At 44.5% G+C, this 21,417-nt stretch overlaps 1 protein-coding gene across 4 annotated transcripts in view; it reads left to right on the top strand.

Annotated features, from left to right (window-relative positions):
- Positions 1–20,086, top strand: part of LOC100913406 (beta-galactosidase-1-like protein 2) — a 53,394-nt gene extending 33,308 nt beyond the window's left edge. For 3 of the 4 annotated variants that reach the window (XM_031960856.1, XM_031960858.1, XM_031960859.1), the window contains exons 9-20: positions 5,755–5,839; positions 7,746–7,883; positions 8,589–8,669; positions 8,980–9,086; positions 11,213–11,359; positions 11,859–11,930; positions 12,318–12,396; positions 15,580–15,667; positions 16,001–16,112; positions 17,177–17,293; positions 18,052–18,134; positions 18,407–20,086. In XM_031960856.1, coding sequence (XP_031816716.1) covers positions 5,755–5,839; positions 7,746–7,883; positions 8,589–8,669; positions 8,980–9,086; positions 11,213–11,359; positions 11,859–11,930; positions 12,318–12,396; positions 15,580–15,667; positions 16,001–16,112; positions 17,177–17,293; positions 18,052–18,134; positions 18,407–18,413 — 1,116 coding nt within the window. In that variant the 3' untranslated portion in view covers positions 18,414–20,086. Of the gene's footprint in view, positions 1–5,754; positions 5,840–7,745; positions 7,884–8,588; positions 8,670–8,979; positions 9,087–11,212; positions 11,360–11,858; positions 11,931–12,317; positions 12,397–15,579; positions 15,668–16,000; positions 16,113–17,176; positions 17,294–18,051 lie in introns of all 4 variants that reach the window. The other variant, XM_031960857.1, reaches the window with a different exon arrangement.
- Positions 20,087–21,417: the final 1,331 nt, after the last annotated feature.

The raw sequence follows: 21,417 nt of genomic DNA, 5'->3' as shown, positions 1-21,417 counted from the left end.
AAATGTCAGGGACAGGGAATTCCTAAATTATCATGTGCCCTGGGATCTACGTCTTGCTGAAGCTGTCTTTTTCTCGGCACCCCAAAGGCCATGATGGTGGACGGGGAATTTGGGCCTGGTCCCTGGTTTGAAGAGCCTCTGTGCATCTCTGGCTCGTAAATCCTCTCCCAAGTCCTGGGAAGGGTCTTTGACATCAGGAAGTCAGGTAATCTGATTTCAGGGAAGCCGGAGGGAAAAGAAAGGAGCTTCTTTGGATATATATACTCAGTATCCAATGGATAAAGAGAATTTGCTGATAAATACTCTTCAGATTGATGTGTCATTGCCTGTGCACCTCACCTAAGGAGCATTGGCCCACTTGAGTCAGGGGGTGTCCATATGCTGCCTGAGCCAAGCCATTTTCAGGAGCTGCCCTGCTCTGACAGATAGTGAGGGTCTCCCTCCCTGCTGCATCATGCTGTCACACGTGGGCTCTGGGCGTTACAAAGGCCTCATTCCTCGAGCAGCTTTTAATAACTATAATAAATGGCAACATGTGTGTCATAAATGAATCATCAGTGACATAGGGAGCAAGGGGTAAGGTGTATTCAGAAGCTAGGCCCGGAGCTTCCAGTGAGGCTGCTGAGCAAAGAAAGTCTTTTGTAGCATTGGGGGATCTTGAAGGATACCCAGAATTTTAGGAAGCAGAAAGGGGAAAGAATTGATAGCTCACTAATTGTGAACAGGAGTAACAGATGGAAAAGGACATTGCACCATCAATGTTTATTAGTAGTGCAGAATAGTGAAGGGCAGGCTCAAGATAGGCTGCCTCAGAGGCTCCCATGGGGCCCAAGGCTATGGCCAAAGGTCTTCTGGGACCCTCTGACAGAGTCCTGGGATGGCTCAGAGCCAGGCATATATATGGCCCAAACTCAAGGGCTTTTTCTTAAAATTTTCACTGGTCTTTTTCTTCCAAAGCCTCATGGCATGGGACCTTTATGAGTCAAGGAATGTAGGGCTGGACCTTAACTGTTACTTAGTTCTTACCATCAGAAACTGAATGGGAGCCCCTCAGGAGAAAGGGCTTGTCTTGGGTCATACAGTTATTAAGGCCAAAGCCAAATTGTATTCTTCAGTTTCAGTGAGTAGAATTCTTGAGTCATATCTTCTTTCCCCATGAGTTTCTATGGGTTTTCTGAGGCTTGCTCTTCCCCCATGAAGATCAATTAATAGTCACTGAGCTTTCCATGGGGATCCAATTATATAACTTGAAAGTATCAGTAAGTGGCCTATCATAAGTTTCAAATCTTTCAGTCCCTGGGGGCAGTGATAAAACCTCTGACATCCTGAATTATCCAGGGTCCTGCTTGTCAGTCCCTTCAAAGGCCATGTGTATTTGTATCAGTCTGCTATGGTGATGGCTTTGAACCTTCTTTTCTTGAGAGCTAACATCTGTCAAATAGAAGGAACTGTTATTTGTGAGAACTACATTTAAGTCTCAACTTGTCACCCTTTCTGGAGTGACCTTTAGGACATAGAACAGGAATATATTAGGCACTTAGATGTGCAGTGGCTTTCCTGGAGTCAGAAAATTCTGAATCAAAATTTGGCTTCAGATACCACTTGTATGACCCTGGATAAGTCACTTAGCTTGTTTACCTCAGGTTCATCATCTGTAAAATGGGGATAATAACACCCAACTTCCTAGGGTTGTGGTATCAAATGAGACAATATTTATAAAGTTCTTTGCAAACTTTAAAGCACTATTTAAACATTAGTTTTGTTATTATTATTCCCTGTTCATGACATTTGAGTTTCTGATCCAGTATGTTACATTTCCAGTGGCTAATTCTGCTTACTCTCCCTTAGGACTGAGTGTAATCTCAGCTGGTACAGTTCAGAGAGGTCACTCTAGACTTGATCTGATCACAGCTTCTTCACTCCAGTTCTGGGGCACACTGCATGTGGGCTCTAGAGTAGCAGAAGCCGTGATTCCAGACCAATTCTGACACCTTTGAACAAAGCACACTCATCATAGGCCAGACATAGGGAGGAGATTCTCAGGCCCCGGCATTGTAAATATCAGCTGCACGGCTTCCAGCATCTAGTAACTCTAACTCATTCCCAGCACAGGTGCCGCTCACCTTTGTGTATAACCTGACCATCTTTCTGCTCCCTGGCATCCCTAGGTGCCCCAGAGGAAATACTGGTGCTGTCTGGCTATTTGGCTGCTTCCACAAACCCCAGTGCTGGAGTTGTTTCCCAGGGGAATCTCCAGCATGGCTTTGCAAGGTGCTCAACTGTACCTTCTTCCATCTCCTTCCCCAGTGACCCATTCTCCTTATGATACCCAGGTTAATATGGAGGATGTGCTACTCCAAAAATCTTGTTCCGTAGCAGAGATACCCAAGACTAGCATCCTAAACCCAGAAATTTTGCCTTAACCCAGAGCCGCCTGAGTCTGACCTTCCTTATTCAACGAAGCAATAAATCAAACAGATAGAAAATGGAATAACCTTCCCTTCCCTGTGGAAGAGTGTGTTGGTTCTAACAACATTCCCATGGAGATGGTGACTGACTATACGTTCATTCCTGTGGGGAATGTTTGAATCCAAACTGACTGACAGAGCCATGATTGTGAATATTGGGGGATAGCTTGATCTGTAAATCTGGGTCTTCTTTTGAACCAAGGTGCAAAGGTACCTATACCACTTAGAGTTTGTCTGTTGGGCAGAGGACAGGAACTGAAAACCTGGGTAATTGCTTTAGCTTCCTGTCTTGAGGAAGCAGCCTCTTCTTGTCCAAATATATAATGGTTAGGTGTGGTTGTGGTTGTTCAGTTGTTTTAGTTATGTATGACTCTTTGTGACCCTAGTTGTGGTTTTTCTGGCAAAAATACTGGAGGGATTGGCCATTTCCTTCTCTAGCTCATTTTACAGAGGAGGAAACAGAGGCAGACAGGGTTAAGTGACTTGTTCAGGCTCACATAGCTAGGAAGTATCTGAAGTTGAATTTGAACTCCTGTCTCCAGGCCTTGTTCTCTATTCACTGTGTCCCCCACCCCAATCTCACCATGATAGCAGTTTTTTTTTTCCTGTGCAAAGAAATGCTACATGGAGGGCTTGTCTGTTCCCCTGTTTGGACAGGCAGCCTTAAAGTTCTTCAGATCACCCCACATCCCCTCTTGTGTAGCATGAAAGTGGAGAAAGGGAATGGGAGCGTCCCATACTATCAGTGTCCTCTGCTCCACATGTTCTAAAGTATGTGGGAGGGCAAAGTCAGGACCCAGAGAGTGGTCTGATATGGAAATGTCTTCACCCCACATTTTCTCTTGCTTATGCTTCATTCACTCCTATTCTAGCTACAGATAACCACGTGGGCCAGCTAGTGGCTCAGTGAATAGAAAGCCAGTTCTGGAAGAGAAGATCAAATCCAGCCTTAGACATTTCCTAGCTGTGTGATTCTGGAAAAATCACTTAACCTCTATTTGACTTGGTTTTCCCATCTGTAAAATGAAGATATTAGTAGCACCAGCTCCCAGGGTTGTTATGAGGATCAAATGAGATAAAAATTATAAAGCCCTTAGAAAAGTACCTGACACTGAATGAATGAAATGCTCTTTCAATGTCAGTTATTATTATTATTATTATTGTTATTATTATCTTATAGACATCTGTGCCATTTAATCTGACCTCTAAACCCTGACCAATAAGGAGAAAGAAAGGCCTGTTAGGTGCAGGGGAATGGGAGTATCCAGGGAAACCTTTTTGCATGGGTGATCAGATCTGCTTGGATGAGCACAGGTATGGCAGAACATGAGACATGTTCAGAGAATGGGAAGCAGATTTGTTGAGATAGAATGATATTTTGCCTACAGGAAGAGAAGAGCAAAAGGCAAATTGGTCCCAGCATTGGGGCAGTCTTGAATGCCAGTTCTAAGCAGTCTGGATGTTATCTTGAAGGCATTGGGATCTTATAGCAGGTGTTAGGTCAAGGGAAAGAGAGAATGAAAAGCAATTTAGAAAATGTGCTGGTAAATGTTTAACAACTGACTCAAAAAACTATAGATAACATACTTTAAAATCTAATTTGTAGTATTAACATTTTTCCATCACTTTCTTCAGTCTAGAAATCAACCAAACAAAAAAATTGTAGTGATTGCTAATTACTGAGGTGTAAATGCTCATATGAAAACTGAACAGGTGCCCCTTGTGAGCCAGTAGGAACAGGCTCTAAAACACCCCTAGTTCAGGGAGTGCTAAGGACAAGAACTGGATGGTGACAGTGAACATGGGAAGAGAGGAAGAGAGACATTAGGGAGGACAATTGGACAGGATCTTAGTCTTTGATTGGATGTGATGGATGAATGACAGGAATGAGACAAGAGATGAGATGAGATTTGGTGCTCTCTTGTTTCTTGGATCCCATAGTCCTGGGCCCCAGGTGTCATCCTGTTCACTCACATGTGATGCATTCTCTACACTAGTGTTGACCACCTCTCTAAAAGATTTTGGGCAGCTCCCTACATTGAGAAATTTTAGTAAGATTAGAATAATAGATTTATTTACTGTCCTTTCTGCAACATCAGAAAAATGAGAGAAGTTCGTGTGACTCCACAGGCAATTGGAAAAATTTCTGATTGCCTTATCAAGGACGGCCCGACCTCTCTGTTGGGCTGGTAATTTCTAAGCTCCTGCAGGAGCTGCTGGAGAAGGGTGCACTCAAGCCGCCACAAAGAAAGTAGAGGTGCTTTGTTTCCTGGGGTCTAGTGCTCCAGGTGGTGTGGGCTTGCCCAAGTAGGCAGGGCAAGGTGAACCTGGGCCCCAAGCAAGGCAGAGGTATCTGGTGCCAGGACTCCTTGATTAAGGGAGCTAGCTGGTGTACAGAGTGCTGAAAACATGGGTAGAACAACGGAATGATTTCAGATGCCCCTTCAGAACTAGCTATGTAACTGGACGAGGTTTTGCTTCTGTCAGCTTCCTTTTCCTGGCAGTGAGTGGCGCAGTGGATAGAATTCTGGGCTTAGAGCCCAGAAGACTCTTCTTCCTGAGTTCAAATCCCGTCTCAGACACTTTCTAGCTTTGTGAGCCTGGGCAAATCACTTAACCCTGTTTACCTCAGTTTTCTCCTCTGTAACATGAGCCAGAGAAGGAAATGGCAGCCCCTCCATTGTCTTTGCCAAGAAAACCCCAAATGGGTCACCAAGATTCTCACACTATTGAAATGACAGAACAGCAACGGCGTGAACGGCACCTCCCTCAAAGGGTTTTTGTGAGAATTAAATGAGATAATGTTGGTCAGGCACTTTGCAAACTTGTAAAGAACTCTAGTACTACTAGTTATGATGACATGGGTGAAGAATAAGTCCAACATAGACTGAAGCTTTTCTTCTCATACCATATGCACACTGCAGGTGTGTTAAGCCGATAGCATCTGTGGCGTTATCTTTGGCCCCTTCTCCTGCTTTGCTCGGCAAAGTGCTCTTGGCTCAGCAGGTGCTACTTGGCAGGTAACTGTGTTCAGGAGGCACGGTTGCAGGCCCCAACTCTGACACCAAGGAGCATCCTGCCATCCTCTGACTGCTGACTGCTGCTCTGGCTATTTCTGCAAGCAGCATTAACATTGGGCAGATCCCAGTTAGTGAATTTGTGGTTGGGAAGAGGATGTTGGTTTTGGGGTGGTCTTAGGAGCCTCTGCTAGGGGACTCCTGGCCTCTGGTTTTTATCTTCCTACTCTAGTGACACTGTCCTGACTTAGGGTTTGGTTTGTTCCCAGGAAAATAAGCCCACAATGGTGACAGAATATTGGACAGGATGGTTTGACACATGGGGTGGCCCCCATAACATCGTGGATGCCGATGGTGAGTAATCTGCAGCTGGGGAACCCAGAGCATAAGCAAAACAGAGGCTTCTACATCTGTCATCAGTGATGAAACCTTTTGGCTAGATAGCCATGCTCTGTGTGCATGCAGATTTGTGGGTGTCTTATGTCTGCACTGGTTAAATAATTCACTTCTCAATTGTCTATGACAATGGAGGAAAGATAGGCAGAGGACAGTGGGTGGATAATAAAAGTCATTTCAGTTGTGAAATGATCATTTGTTTTTAAAAAAGCAAGCTTGGGGCAGCATTAGTCCTGGAGTCAGGAGAACCTGAGTTTAAAAATAAACTGAGATACTAGCCATGTGACTGGGCAAGTCATTACCCTGATTGCCTTTCCCCTGCTCTCAGCCCCCAAAAAGCAAGTGTACTTTCTCAATAATGTCTTATTTACTTTCCTAGTTATGTCTTGTTGAGACATAGTGATGTTTCTTAAATGTGGGTTTTAGACCTAACTTTGCAGCTGAAGCTGCTCCTAACTGACCTGTAAGTAATGCTTTTAGGTTTGTTAGATACTTGACATGCATTATCTCATTTGATGCCCCAGTGACTCTGGGTGATGGGGCACAAGTAACTTGCTTGTGGTCACATGCTATGAGGTCTCTTGGGGGGATCTGACTGCAGACCTCTGCCTGATAACATGATGCCTTCTCCAGCTACAGACTGGAGTTGGACTTAGAACTTGGACCAGCTCCTTTGCTTCTTCGTGACTCAGTCTTCTCATCTGTAAATTGTGGTAATTGAAGCTGATCCTAAATTCCCTTTCAGCTTTGCAATTTTCCATAATTCAGTAGATTTAATTCTTCAAATTACCTGCTTATGATGTGGGAATTTTTTGATCTTACTCATTTGTTCATTCCATTAGTATTAATTGGATGGCAAATATATGAATATGTAATTATAAATCCTTGCATTTATATATAATATATTTATCTATAATTTAATGCATGATATAATTAATATAATATAAATTATATATATTTATATATAATATATAAATTCTTGGATTTAAAGAGTATGCAGAAGCAAACTAAATAGCTGGGCCCTCAAAGAACTAACAGTTTAGTAGGAGAGATTATATGTGTGTATATACAAAAAAAATATATATGTACATATGTATATACACATATATATACATGTTACACATATATCTACATGTATATACCATATATACACACACGCTACAGTATAATGTGTATATACATATACATATACGTATACACATGTTATTCATAATATTTCACACACTGTGATTCACTAATACTGTCCAAGGGATTTTCTTGGCAAAGAGAGAGTGATTTTACCAGTTCTTCTCTAGTGAATTAAATCAGTCAGAGATTAAAGGACTTGCCCAGAGTCACATAGCTAGTAAATGTCTAAGTCTGGATTTGAACTCAGGTTTCCTAACTCCAAGCCCTGCACTCTATCCACTGAGCCATCCAGTCTTTGTGTATGTGTGTGTGTATGTATACATATTTTGTTATATGCTATAGTATTTTGTATTTTGCATAGGATATATAGTATATATTTTAAATACTATATAGTATATAAATATACTGTATGTATATAAATAATACAAGACAAGCTGATCACACAAAAGAGATAAAAATGAAAGACCTCAAGGTCCTAAGACATTTGCAAGTGGGGGGATCAAGGAAGGCTTCATGGAGAAGGAAGGATTTTAGTTGAGCCTGAAGGATGAGAAGGATTCCAATAGATGGATGTTTGGGGAAAGGTTCTGATCTATTCACATACTTTCTAGCTCTGGAGCTTAGTGGATTCTGGAGAACAGAGCTGTTAAATTAGATCTGAGTTGGTACTGGGACAGGCAGTGGGAGTCCTTCAGAAGCCTCAGACACTAAACTTTTTCCCCTCGCTCCCCTCCAGATGTGGTGGTCACTGTTTCCTCCATCATCCAGATGGGCGCCTCCCTCAACCTTTACATGTTTCATGGAGGAACTAACTTTGGTTTCATGAACGGGGCTCAGCATTTTGGTGAATACTTGGCTGATGTCACGAGCTATGGTAAGTGGGCCTAGCCTTTGTGACTTTGAGCCTTTTCTAGAAGGAGTCCCTGCAGACACCCGACGACGCCATTAGCTTATTTGTAGCATTCCCTGAGACTTGGGGTGAAGATGACATGTACTTCACTTTCCCTTCTCTCACTCTATTGCATCAGAGTTTGGTCACAGACCATCATTGTAGTTTGCAGCAGGCTGGACTTTATATGCTGAAGAACACATGCTTCTTTCTGAATGATTAATTGACTGCCTAGATTCCCAGACACAGAAGCTGTTGCAAATATCAGTCACTGTTTACTTCCTAGCAACTTCAGGCCAGCAACACCGATAGGTATGTCTGAATGTCTTGTAGCTGCTGTTTTTAGGTTTAAGAAGAAGCTGGAGGAAGGCAAGGAGACAAATAGCACTTAGATGGGAAAGGGAGGTATTTCTGGGTCAGAGCATCCTCCTTTTTCCTGCTAGGGACACGCTGTCTCCCTGGGGCTGAGATATGTGTTCCTCACTGTGTTACAATTCCCAGAGGCAAGAAAAGTGCCACTTCCCTGTGTCAGCTTGCTGCAGTGGCCAGCACAGGGCTTCACGTAGCAGGCGGTGGTTCATTACGGATTGCTGACTAACAACGCTCTGACTTGCACGAAGGAGGTGAATTGGGCTTTTCAGCGGCTTGCTTTGGGGATTTCTCCATTTATGGGTCTCCTGTTTCTTGCAGACTATGATGCCATACTGACTGAAGCTGGGGATTATACACCTAAGTTCTTCAAGCTGCGGGAATTCTTCAGCACCATCATAGGTATCCATCATCCCACTTGAAGCTGAAGCTGGTCTACTTGCTGCTCAGTCTAGCTCAGAACATACTCCCAGTGGACTCTCAGCTTCCCAGGCAATCCCTGAATGGGGATGTGACATTACCTTAGCATCAGGTGCCTCATCGGCTGTGCAGCTTTCCTCTCAGGCCCAGGGAGACCGGTGCCAGTGGGCAGGGACACAGAGAATGCCCCCAAGACTTTCCTTCCTTGGATGCCTCAGCCTTGGGGTTCAGGGGGGTCGGGGACCGTGCCCCCGGTTTCTGGGATTTCCCTTATTCTTCATTGGCCTTACAGGTAATCCACTGCCCCAGCTGCCTGCCTCCACCCCAAAGGCCTCCTACCACGCCGTGAGGCCCTCACACTACCTGTCCCTGTGGGATGCCTTGGAGCATGTGGGCAAGGTGGGTACTTGTGGCTGAGATTAGACATGGAGGGAGAGGCCCACCATCAAGGGGAAAGGAAAGACGGGTTTTATGAGCTCTCAGGTCCATCTCAAGCTTTAGAATACAGGGAACATAGGCCCTGCTCGGGCCAGGTGCATCAGAAGGGAAGCCAACCTGAAGAACAGATACTGGCTAAGGGAGCGGGACAGGGGCCACATTCTCCTTGCTGAAGCCCGGTTGGACTCTGGGGCACTCCTCCAGCTAAGCTGCAGCTGAGAGGGAGCTGAGGTCCAGGGTTTTAGTCCTGGCTTTACTGTAGTGCATTGGGTGACCTGACACCAGTCACTTAGCTTCTGGCCTCCTCATGACCACTCTCTGACAGATGGGTTTGAAATAAGACAAAGTGTTATAGCTAAGTATGAAATATACTCGTGATCATTATTACATTTCTTTTTTAAAAACCTTATTTTTTCCTCAATTACAAGCAAACAAAAGTTTTAACATTCATTTAAAAAATTTGAGTTCCGGTTCTCTCTTTCTCCCTCCCTCCTCTCTCCCCTCCTTTAGAAGACAAACAATTGATATCGATTATCCATGTACACATGCCATTTCTTAACAAATCTCTTGTGCTCCAAAGGGGCCCTGGGGGATCATTGCCATCATATAATGGAAAGTATCACACTAGAGACAGCCCCTAGCTCTGGAAACTTAGAAGCCAGTCATTTCATTTCTTTTCCTTTGTTTTCTCACTTATAAAATTGGGATGATAATAACACATGTACCACCTATCTCACAAGTTGTTGGGATGTAAGCCATAAACTTCTATTTAAGTGTGAACCACTATGGTTTTGATATTGGGCTTCAATAAGGAAGTTTCCTTAGGTTTCTCAATTCAATTCAATAAGCAGCTTTTAAATCAAGTTGTCTTCTCCATCCTGATTTCCCTTGAGCTTCTTGTAGCTTTTTCTTCCAGATATACTCCTCCCTTTTGACTTCCTTGGCACTGCTCTCCACCGATTCCCCTCTTTGCCTGTTTGACCCCCTCATCTTTCTTCTTTGTTGGATCGTTGTCTATCTCATGTCCCTTAATTATGACTTTTCGGAAGGCTTTGTTATGGGCCTTCCCTTGTCTTTATACTCTTATGTGTTACAAATCTCCTCCACCCCCAAAGATTCAGTTATTATTATTAACTGAGTGCCAAGTCTTTATATCTAACATCTCCCCATATTAGGGTCTGAACTGCCTCTTCTGGATAATCGTTTATCTTAAGTTCTGTGGGCATTTCAAATTGAACATATACAAATTGGAACTTCTAATTTCCCCTAAACCCACCTCTTCTCTGAACTTCCCTATTTATGTTGTAGGGAAGCTATCCATCTTCATAACCTTCTAGTTAACCTGGATTCTCTCATCTCATCCCAGCATTTCTCATAGCCAATCATTTTTCAAAACCTGTCAGTTCAGCATCCCCCACATTTTTCCCATCTGTCCTTTTTTACACCCTCATGGCCACTAACCTAGTTTAGGCCCTCATCTCCTCCTGCCTAGATTATTCTAATAGCCTCAGAATGGTTTTCCTTGCTTCCAGTCTCTTCTTTTCATTCCATCTTCCACACAGCCACAAAAAGAGTTTTTCTAAAGCACAGTTTTGACCATATTACTCCTCTGATCAAAAATCTTCATTAGCTTTCTATTGACTTTCTGATAAAATACAAACTTTTTAGGCTGACATTTAAAGACTTCCACAGTCTGGCTTTCTCATTATTCTCTTTCATACATTCTATATACCAGCCAGACTAGCCTGTTTCTTCCTTCCCGGGCCTGGCCTCCTTGAATTCTCAGCTAAAATGTCACTTTTCCTGATCCCCCTTCATTCTAGTGCCTTTGCTCTGTTGATTTCTAGCTTGTTTTGTGTAGCTTGTTTTGTCCGTGGTAGTTTGCATGTTGTCTCTTAATGTCTTAGGGACATTTACACTTATTGTCTCAGTGACATTTGTGTAGCCAGATTGTGAACTCCTTGAGGGCAGGAACTCTTTGCCTATCTTTGCTTGCACAGTCCTTGTCTCATAACAGGCTCTTGTTAAATGTTTGTTGAATTCACAGATTTCACCTTCACTTTGCACATATCTCCTTCCTTTCACAGCCACTTGAGTATGAGAAGCCTGTCAACATGGAGAACCTGGAAGTGAACCAAGGCAATGGTCAGTCCTATGGGTACATACTCTATGAGACTTCTATCTATGAAGGAGGCACTCTTTTCTCCAAGGACCACATTCGGGACCGGGCCCAGGTATGGGCCAGGAGACTGGCAAGGGAGACGGCTGCTGCCCACTTGAGAGCCTCTCTCTACACCTGGGGTGGGTTTATAGATTGGCCTTGTTTCTCTTCACTTTCCTTTGGCCATGCCAAATCATGGATCGCTTTTATCTTTAGCATTTATTCTTTGGCCTTCTTCTTTGATCATTCATTCATTAATTTAATTTCATTCTCCACAATCCTTTTTTGGTGGTCGAGTCCAGAATGAGACCTATCAGTTTCTGACCAGAACTAAAGAACATAGTGAGGTGACTTTAAACATCCCCAAATTATATTTATATGAAAAAAAGAGAGAAACCAGGATACTTTCCACCTTTTATTCAGTTTGTGGTCTACTCTGACACATCATTTGTTCTCAGCTTCTAACCTAACATGAATTTCTTACTGTTCCCTTGGCACCTGCTCCCCTTTCTTAGCAGTATCCTCTAGTCCCTTTTGGGGAGCGCATTAGTGCTTTGCTCTCTCTTTCACAGGTGTTTGTGAACAGGATATACGTTGGTTCCATGGACTATGAAATTGAAGGACTGCCTATCCCAGAGTATCAGGTTTATAATCAAAGGGTCTAGCTTCTGGGGTTTTTCCAGTTCTCATTGTCTCCTTGGACAGCAAGCTCTTTCCAAAACTGCCCTCACCACAAAGACAAGCAATATTATGTAGTTCTGTTTTCTGGTTTCTCAGATTGCACTGTGGCCTAGGAAATCACCAGGAAGGGACTAATGTGGAGAGAGACATAGCTCATGGGAGGAGAGTATCTGACAGCTGGGCTTGGGCTGGGTATGGTTCCTCCCCATGAGGGCAGCTGGGTTTGGCTTACTACCAAACCTAGCTTTGTTGAGGAAGTGGTGAATTCCACAGAAGAATTCTTGAGGAAGTGCCCCATTGTCATGGACCCTGAGTCCATGGAATTATAGTGGTTTGTACATCTCTTATAGGGTCACCGTAAGCTGAGTATCCTGGTGGAGAATCGTGGTCGAGTCAACTATGGGCAGAAGCTCAATGAGCAGCGGAAAGGTGGGCCCTGGGAGAGGACAGGACAGGGTTGGGAGGATGATGAAGTTAAGCCAGGTGGGATAAAGTGCTTTCCAGCTAATACCTGCTTCTGCTCCAAAAGCAGAGAAGGGGAGCCGAGAGCCAGCTTGTGTGAGTTGCCTTCTGAGATTTCTGCTCTCAGATTGAAAAGACACATGTGTTAATTCTTTCTCATCATCAGTCAACCAGGGGACAATATGGCAGAGAATGGAATGACATTCAGGCTGGTCTAGTCCCCCGAGGCAGATCAGCAGTGTGCTCATCCTGGGTCTGTCTGTGGGCTTCAGATGTGAGCAGGGACACAAAACTCCGGATGTCTCCATGAACCTGTTCAGTTTCTACACGAAGCTTACCAGGATCCACTCTGGTTCCTGGTAGCAGGTGAGGGATAGAGAAAGGATGAAGAACTTTCTCAAGTGTGATCAGGCAGAACTTCAGGGATGTGGAAAGGAACCACATTTCTCAGCTAATTAGAGAATTCTCCAGTCCTAGTGAAGATGTCATTCTCATTTCCTCATAAACCCAGTCCCTCTAGGAAAAGGGTCTAAGCAGAGTTGGAAAAGTCCCCTCTATCTTGGACCTTATTTTCTAAGGAAATGCGTAACTTTTTCAGATAGATTCAACAAAAACAAGTCATGCTAAGTTAACCTTATTTCTGTTTTTTAAGTAATTATAGTGGGGTGTTATTAGTTTGGAACCCAGGAAAATCCTTTAGAAATAGTAGTGGATCTTTTCTGCTTATAAGGGTTGTGTTCCCAGTTGCAAGAATTATGGGCAGACAGAAAAAGAGGTTCTTATGTTCTCCTTCTTCCACCATCCTCTTTTCTTTCACTATTTGGCTATCTAGTGCCATATGCTGCCATTTGTATTACATACTCTTAACTAACTCTGCCTTTATTCCTCTAAGTGACACATTCTCTAAAATTTTTGCCTTCCACTATCAAAACACATTGTTTCAGTGACATTTGTGTAGCCAGATGGTCTAAGAAGAAAATAATATTAAACTAACTCATATGAAAGATAAATGACTTATAGAACTTCTCCCCACATTTCTCACCCTTTCTCCCATTTTCCCAAAAGTATTTGCATTTTAAAGAAAAGCAGCTTGTTAACCTGGATGATTTTCTGGTACATGGAATCTCTCACTTTGGGTAGGACATACCTTTTGGACCATTGCCAGAGAAGTGAGAGTTTCAGCTGCCTTTGACCCACTGGGGTACAGAGATCCAGGGCTTTCATGAAAGGATTCCAAGAAATTTTCTGCATTTTAAATGGCCCCATTATTCCTTCCCTCTTACCTCCAGTATTCCCTTCTCTGCCTCCAGCTGAATCTAATGATGTTCTCTGGATTCCCACCTTCTGTAGGCTTCTTTATCAGGCTCACCCATCACTTGTTCTTGTTCCCTAATGACTCTAAGCTCGGTGAGGGTGGTGACGATTTCATTATGTCTTTGTGTCTTCTGGGCCTACTACAGTGCCTTATAGGTAACAAATACTTAATAAATGCTCACTGAATGGATTCTCCTGGGAAATTACTGAGGGACCCTGAACATGGGTGTCTGCTTCTTATAACAGACCCAGATTTCTCCCTCAGGATCTAACCCTAGCAGAGCTCTAGCTCCATCCCCCCACTCTCGCCTGTCTTCAGCTTCTCCCCCATCTACTGGCTCATTTCCTACTGCTAGTAAACATGCCCATGTCTTGATCAAGGAAAGGTTTTTTTGGGGGGATGGGGATGTTCCCATATCTCTCCTCTTTGTGGCTAAATTTGAGAATGCTTTCTATAGTAGATGCTTCCATTCCTTCTCCTTTCAGTCTCTTCTTAACTCCTTGTAATGTGTCACCTCCACGATCAAATGTGAAATCACTTGTTTGCATTCAGAGTCCATCATAACCTGCCCCATTCCACTTTTACAGTCTTTTTATACCTTCGCCTTTCCCTTCAGCCTCCCACACACTCACTGACCCAGGGATCCTGGTTTCCTTGCTGTTCCTATTCTCCATCTCTGTTTTCCAGCTGTCCCCCCTGCTTAGAATGCTCTTCCTCCTCATTTCTACCCCCTAGCTTCCCTAGTTTCCTTTGTGTGCCAACTAAAATCCCATCTTCTACAGGAAACCTTTCCCAACTCACTGAATTCTGGTCTTACTTCTTTTGTATTTATTCTATGTGTATAGTTTATTTGTACAATGGTTATTTGCTTGTTATCTTTCCTCATTAGATTGTTAGCTCCTTGAGGACTGGAACTGTCTTTTACCCTCTTTCTTTGTGTCCCCAGTACTTGGTGCCTGACACATAGTGGGTGCTTAATATATGCTTTTTTGAGTATTGTCCCATGGAATAGCTTATTGGAGCGGAAAGATGATTTGCTTTTTGGGGAACTGAGGAAAGTTGATTCATTTAAGGAAAAAAAAAAACCTTTTCTGCTCTACTCACAGAACTCTATTCACTCATTCTCAATGACGGCTCATTTAGCATGGTTGTCTGCTCCTGTCGCGAGAGATTTGTGGGGTCATACTTAGTGCTGGAAGAACTCTCCTACCAGCCCCAGGACCTGGAGAGGATGTTGGAAGATGATTTGGTCCAAGTCTGTCCTTTTACGGATGAGGCTCAAGGGCCCCTAGGATGTAACTATCAAACTTCTGGGAACCAGGGTCTTTTCTGGAGTTGTCCTGAGCACTCAGATGCCGTGTTAGTCTGGCTTTGGCCATTTAGTGCCTGGATCCCTGATGCTAAGCTGGGGTTTAGAAAGCCTGTGAGGTTTTTGAATGTAGGCAAGCTAGCAGGGCAAGCCCCATCTCCCTGCCAGGGAAAAGCACTGAGGCATTCTCTGCTGTGCCTGTATTATCCCTTAGTGGGTCTAAAGCAACTCTAAGGGGCACAAGTTTACTAGCTCCCCAGGAGGCAGGGCCACCTCGGGCTCTTGCCTGAGTTCTGGCTTGATGAAAACTGGCAGAGATAAGAGCTGTTCCTTTGGGACTTGTTAGAAAGGTTTGCACTCAGAAGAAAGGAGTTTGCAGAAACCTTTCTGTTCAGAGCTCTATACAAAACAAACAATTCTTGGCTCAGCCTCGAGGCAACAAGTGCCCCCATCTTCATGTCTTTGCCTGGGGACTCCGGAGCTGGGCCAGGATGTTCATGCCCTCTTACTTCCCTGGCTTCTGCAGGATTAATTGGTGATATCTATCTGAATGAATCCCCTCTACGGAATTTCAAAATCTACAGCCTTGAGATGAAAGAAAACTTCTTCCAGAGGTATGTGCCTGCTCTTTGATCCCAAGAGCTCCTTGAAAGCCTTCAGGACTGATGTGAGCTGAGGACAAAGAGCACGAGGTAGCAGTAGTCAGGCCGGTCCAGTCATCTTACAGACTAGGGCATTTAGAATTAGAGAGAAGGCAAAGTGATTAAGGTTCCCTGGCTGGGGGGTTTCAAAAGAGGATCCAGAAGCTTTTCTGACTGGGAGCCCAGGTTTTCTTTCCTGATGTCCATTTCTATCCATGTTATTTAATTGAGACCCTAAAGAGGGGAAAGAATTTGCCATTGAGACCTGGGCTTTCCCTTCCCTTCGTTTCTGGGTTCCTCTTGCAGTCTTTCCTCCATCAAGTGGAATCAGGTTCCAGAGGAAGCCACAGGTCCAGCCTTCTTCCGGGGGACTCTTCACATTGACTCCATAGTGCTGGATACTTTCCTGAAGCTGGAGGTGGGTGAGCTGTTCTTCCTGATGAGGCTGAACTTCCCAATGGGGTTCTTCAATCCCTGGTGCCTTTGCTCTTAGGGCCTTTATTTTGTGTAGAGCTCAGGGAGGCATCCACCAAACTAAGGCCCTGACCCTGAGAGGCCCAGGCCTCCTTGGAGATACCAGCCAAGTGCTGGCATCTGAAATTGGGCTCAATCCATGGGTCTCTGGATTTTTTAAAAATATATTTTTATGAAATCCATAGGTCTCTGCATTAAAAAAATATAATTTAAGTGATTTCAGTAGTTATTAATATTGATTGGTTTCCTTTGTAATCCTATGTGTTTTATTTTTATGCATTTCAAAACACAGTTCTGAGAAGGGTTCCATCAGTTTCACCAGATTGCCAAAGAGATCTATGACATAAGAAATGTTCAACTATTGCTCTAAAGGGTCATGACAGAGAGGGCTAACGCAGAGGGGAAACCCAGATTCAGGAGTCATGGCTGCCAGAGCCAAGGCTGTCCTCAGTAGGCCCCAGGAGATTTCGGATATACCACCCTGGTGCTAACATTGGCATGCTGTGCTCTGTTCCTGGTGGTAGACTGACTATTACTAGCCCTGCCAAGAGTGGGGTGGATGCACAGCCATAAAGACATCAAGTAGAACCCTAGTAAGGGGCTTGCTCAATTCATGTCTGTCTCTCTTCTTCCCTCCCTCCCTCCCTCTTTTCCTTCCTTCTTCCCTTCCTTCTTCCCTTCTTCCCTTCTTCCCTTCTTCCTTTCCTCTCTCCCTCTTTCCTTTGACTTGCCTGGGGCTCAGTGACTTACAGTTAGTAAGTGACTCGAGGACCAGTGCTCTATCCATTGTACCACCTAGCTGTCCCAATTCATGCCTTTCTCTACTTTCTCTACTGTCCATAGGACAGCTCCCAAGAGATATCCCATCATGAACTTGGTCTTCTTACCTACCAGGATCCTGGAGGACATAAGGGCATTTAGGCCCTTATAACTGTCCCCTTCTCTGCTGTTTTGGTTCTTTCTCCTATATAATCTTCATCTGATGACCTTTTGACCTGCTTCCTTCAGGGCTGGTTCAAGGGAGTGGTGTTCATCAATGGTCAGAACCTTGGGCGCTTTTGGAACATTGGTCCCCAGGAAACACTCTACCTCCCAGGCCCTTGGCTACGTCCTGGAAACAATGAGGTGAGATTCTCACCAAGCTTCTCATCCCTTTGTCTCTACCATTACCTGCCTTAGCTTTCCTCCAGAAGTAAAACATAAACCTAGAGTAGTGGCCAGAAAGTGAGGAGGGCAGTTCTGCTACAGAGACCTAACTCTAATGTGGGAAATAGGAAGCTTAGGTGGGGAGGGCAATCTCCAGCAGAGGGATGGAAGCAGATTTTCTTGCAAGAAATGCAACAATTGCTTTAGGGTTTAAAAGACAAAATGAGTTTTTTTCTGAACCTCTACAAATATTGGTAAGCATTTGTCCTTATAACTATGATCTCTTCCCACACCTCTCATCTTCCCCATTGACTCAGTTTTACAAAAAATGAACATTTATGAGTAATGCAGACCTTTCCACCCCATAAGGTATCAGGGCTGTCTGGGGCTAAGACCAAAGTGGATTGCTCTCCACCCTCTCCCCCAGCCCTTCCTGCTCCAGCCTGGAGCTGTTTGGTCCTCTTGTTCTTAACTTGCTTTTTCACTATCCCCAACCACTCTACCCCCAGTCTCACTCTAGATGAATCATCAGGTTTATCCCGGAGTCCTCTCCAGTTTGGTTAGCTTGGGAAGGGAAAGGTCGGGAAAGGCTAAGGGAAGAGGGAAGGGAATAAGCCTATAGTAAGCGTCTGCTCTGTGCCAGGTATTGTACGAATGACTTTACAAATATTATCTCTAATGAGACAAGGACTGGCTCCAGCTCCTGTCAGGCCTTAGCCCCTCTCTGTTTTCAACAGATCATCGTGTTTGAGGAACAGAAGTCAGGGATGATCATTCAGAGCACGGACACACCCTACCTAGGCAGGACCCACTACATCGAGTGAGCAGCTGGCACCATTTTACTCAGGGAATTCCTGGCTGGGAATGGGAAGAAGGAAGTGGAGCCCCCTTCTCTCCAGAGCCTCTGAATGCCTTTTTATTCAGCCCTCCACAATGAGAGGATCTTCTTCAGTACCAGCTCTGGGGAGGACCTGCTTTTACCCATCACCTCTGGGCTGAAGGCTGACAAGAATGGAAAGGGAAGCTGCCATTATACACACGAACCCTTTCCTGAGCCATTTTTGGGGTGTGGGTCTCTGTTTGCCCTCTCAGATTGTAGATAAAGGAGAGAAAATCTTCCACCAGAGTGGTATTGTTGAATCTGATCTTCCTGTGTGAGCTGCTGTGGGTCTCTATTCTAGATGGCGAGACCAGTAGGTAAGAAGACATTTAGCTTCGAAGCTTCCAATCTCTGATCAATCAGTTGGGATGCAAATATCACTCTTTGTTTTAGCCCTAGTAGTGATTTAATCTGGACGTTGCTAAAGGCAGAGCCTGCTGCTATCTATCAAGGTCTTTCTGGGTCTTTCTCATCTGCTGAAGAAGACAGGTTAATATCAACACTGACAGTTGGGGGTTGGGGAAAGATGTGGAGCCTGAGGGACACTTTGACCTTCCTTTTCCCTCCCTCCCCCCAAAAATGCTCTGTTTGCAGGATGTAAGACATTCTCCCTCCTTCCTCCCCCCCTCCCCAAACCTCCAGAGCAGAGATGTGATGTAACTTGAGTAGAGGCCAAAGGATGGGGGGTAGTCAGGGCAGGAGGGCTCAGCCAATTTATGTAACACCCCATTTAAAAAATGGATGTACCCATTTCCAGTTTTATTTAAACAGTAAAGGAAGCACTTATGGAAAGGGAAGGGAGATGCCCTGAGCTACCACTCTGTACCCCCAAGAAGAGGTCTTTGCAGTGAATCATTTAAGCACTCAGGGAATGTGAGACTACTCTGGCAGAGGGGTCTCTGCCAGATCCCTATTATCTCCCCTCCCACAAATCACCTTGCTGATTCTCCTCTCCTGTCTTCTCTTCCCAAATCCAAACAGCAGGAGAGGTCGAGGGGAAAGAGACCAGCTCTGGCCTTCCCCTTTCTTTGAGAATTGTTTCCTTTTTCCACTGTTGAGGTGTTGTGGAAATGATGCCCAGTGGGTTGGTTCAGTTGTATCTGAATTGCAATAAAGTCCTTGCTTCGAGTTTTGCCTAAATTCCACTAGTAAGAGCTCGTTTGTGCCAGGAGGCAAAATAGGGTGAAGGTAGGCCACCACCTGCCTTTTGGACAACTCTGGGGCATGGGAGGAGGATTAGTCCACTCTTAAATTATCCTGGGCCCTTGATTTTCTTAATCTGACTCCTTTGCAGTCCTTGCTTTTCTGGCTTTACAGTGCCCAATGGCAGCTCTCTCCAGGACGGGGTGGGCTGGGGCACCAAGGAAGGGAGAGGAAATTCTGTCAGCAATCTTCCTCCTAGGCAATGGAGGAGAATGAAATGCGCCTTCACCCTGCTGTGTATCAGCCTAGGTGGCTAAGGGCTCTGATTTGAACAAAATCCCTCCACGCAGCAAGAGACTGGGGAAAACCTGGTTGGGAGGCCCTGAGGGAAACCATGGGGGTGGTTTTGAAAAAGTTGTGCTTGAAAAATAAGACCCACAGGCTGAAGGTTAGGGTTTTGCGGACCAGCTGGGGAGGTAGCTAAATTTTCATCATGAGGATTTATACCTCAGGAATGGAAACTCTCAAACTGAAACATTCATTTTGTTGGTTATTAGACCAGTGACTTCAAACTCAAATAGAAACAGGGGACCATTAATCCTGACATAAGATAATCCTGACATAAGGCCACATACTGACCTACTTTTTAAGATGTAATTTTTACCTATGTTTTATTTCATCTTATTTATTTTGTTAAATATCTCCCAATTACATTTTAATCTTATTTTGTCAGCCCAGGAATGCTTGAATAACGCAGCTAAAAACTTGTAAGTGTGTCATGTGTACATTTTTTCTTCTGAAGAAGATGGTTAAAACACTTACCAGTACACCCCCGCCTGAGGGTGCGAATAAGGGCTTTGGGACTCATACCATATCTCTTCTGCCCGACACTGGGGGTGAAGGTCAGCCATCTCTCAAATACCCATCTATTATTATCTAGCTCTCGCCTGCCTCCCCTGTAGTTACCCGGGGCAGGTGAGACTTGGATATCAGCTAAAGGTAAGCGCGATTATGAAAACGACTCTGCTGCAGAACAGCCTGGGCCAGCCCACTGCCTGTGGGCACTCGGAAGAACTGGCCATTCATCATTGAACCCTGTGCCAGGGATTGGCGCTTCTATTCCACATACTCCTCAGAACGTTGGCTGTGCTTGGAAGAGCTGTCTGGAGGAGTTGGGGAAGGAAATGAGTGTTTGCTGTTGTTCAGTTGAGTCCAACCCTTTGTGACCCCATTTGGGTTTTTTTGGGCAAAGACACTGAAATGGTTTTTTTATTTCCTTTCCCGGCTCATTTTGCAGATGAAGAAACTAAGGTGAACAGGGTTAAGTGACTTGCCAGGGTCATACAGTGAGTGTCTGAGGCCAGATTTGAACTCGGGAAGAGGAGTCTTCCTGACTCTAGACCTGGCGTTCTCATCTACTAAGTCACCTAGCTGCCCCTAAGGTATGGGGACATAGGGTCTGTGTCACCATGCTTCTCCACCGAAAGAATACTGACCCCGTTTCCCAGCCTTTGCCTGGGGCCCAGTGTTCTTGGTAGAGAGAGAACAAAACAAGCAGTGAGCTGAAAGAACTTGGGGGAAAGGGGTACATCTATAGATCAAATCCTGCTGAGATTACGCCAGAACACTGATTTCAAGAAATCCTGTGGGGAATCCTTTTTGCAAAGCAGAAAATGACCCCTCTGGCTTTCTCTTTTTAGACAATTTTCTAAGATGAATTTGCTTGTGGTGGGGTGTACCTGTATTTGCCAGTCACCACCTCCTTAAGGGTCAAACTGAAGGCTCCAGTGCTTTTCCCACTGCCATTTTTATGAGGTATAAAAAAGAAGAGGTGGCAAGATGGAGTGGGTGTCATAATTCAGGAAGACCTGAGTTCACAGTTGGCTTCAGACACTAGCTGGGTGACTGGCCAAGTCATGGAACCTCTGTTTTGTCTCAGTTTCCTCAACTGTAAATTAGGGATAATAATGGCACTCACCTCCCACGGTTGTTGTGGGGATCAAATGAGAGAATAATTTTAAAGTGCCTAACACTGCCTGGCACACAGTAGGTGCTACATAAATGTTAGCTATAATAATAA

This window comes from Sarcophilus harrisii, chromosome 3 (genome assembly GCF_902635505.1).
Source record: "Sarcophilus harrisii chromosome 3, mSarHar1.11, whole genome shotgun sequence".
Lineage (NCBI taxonomy): Eukaryota > Metazoa > Chordata > Mammalia > Dasyuromorphia > Dasyuridae > Sarcophilus > Sarcophilus harrisii.
This window is presented reverse-complemented; position numbering and strand designations above follow the sequence as displayed.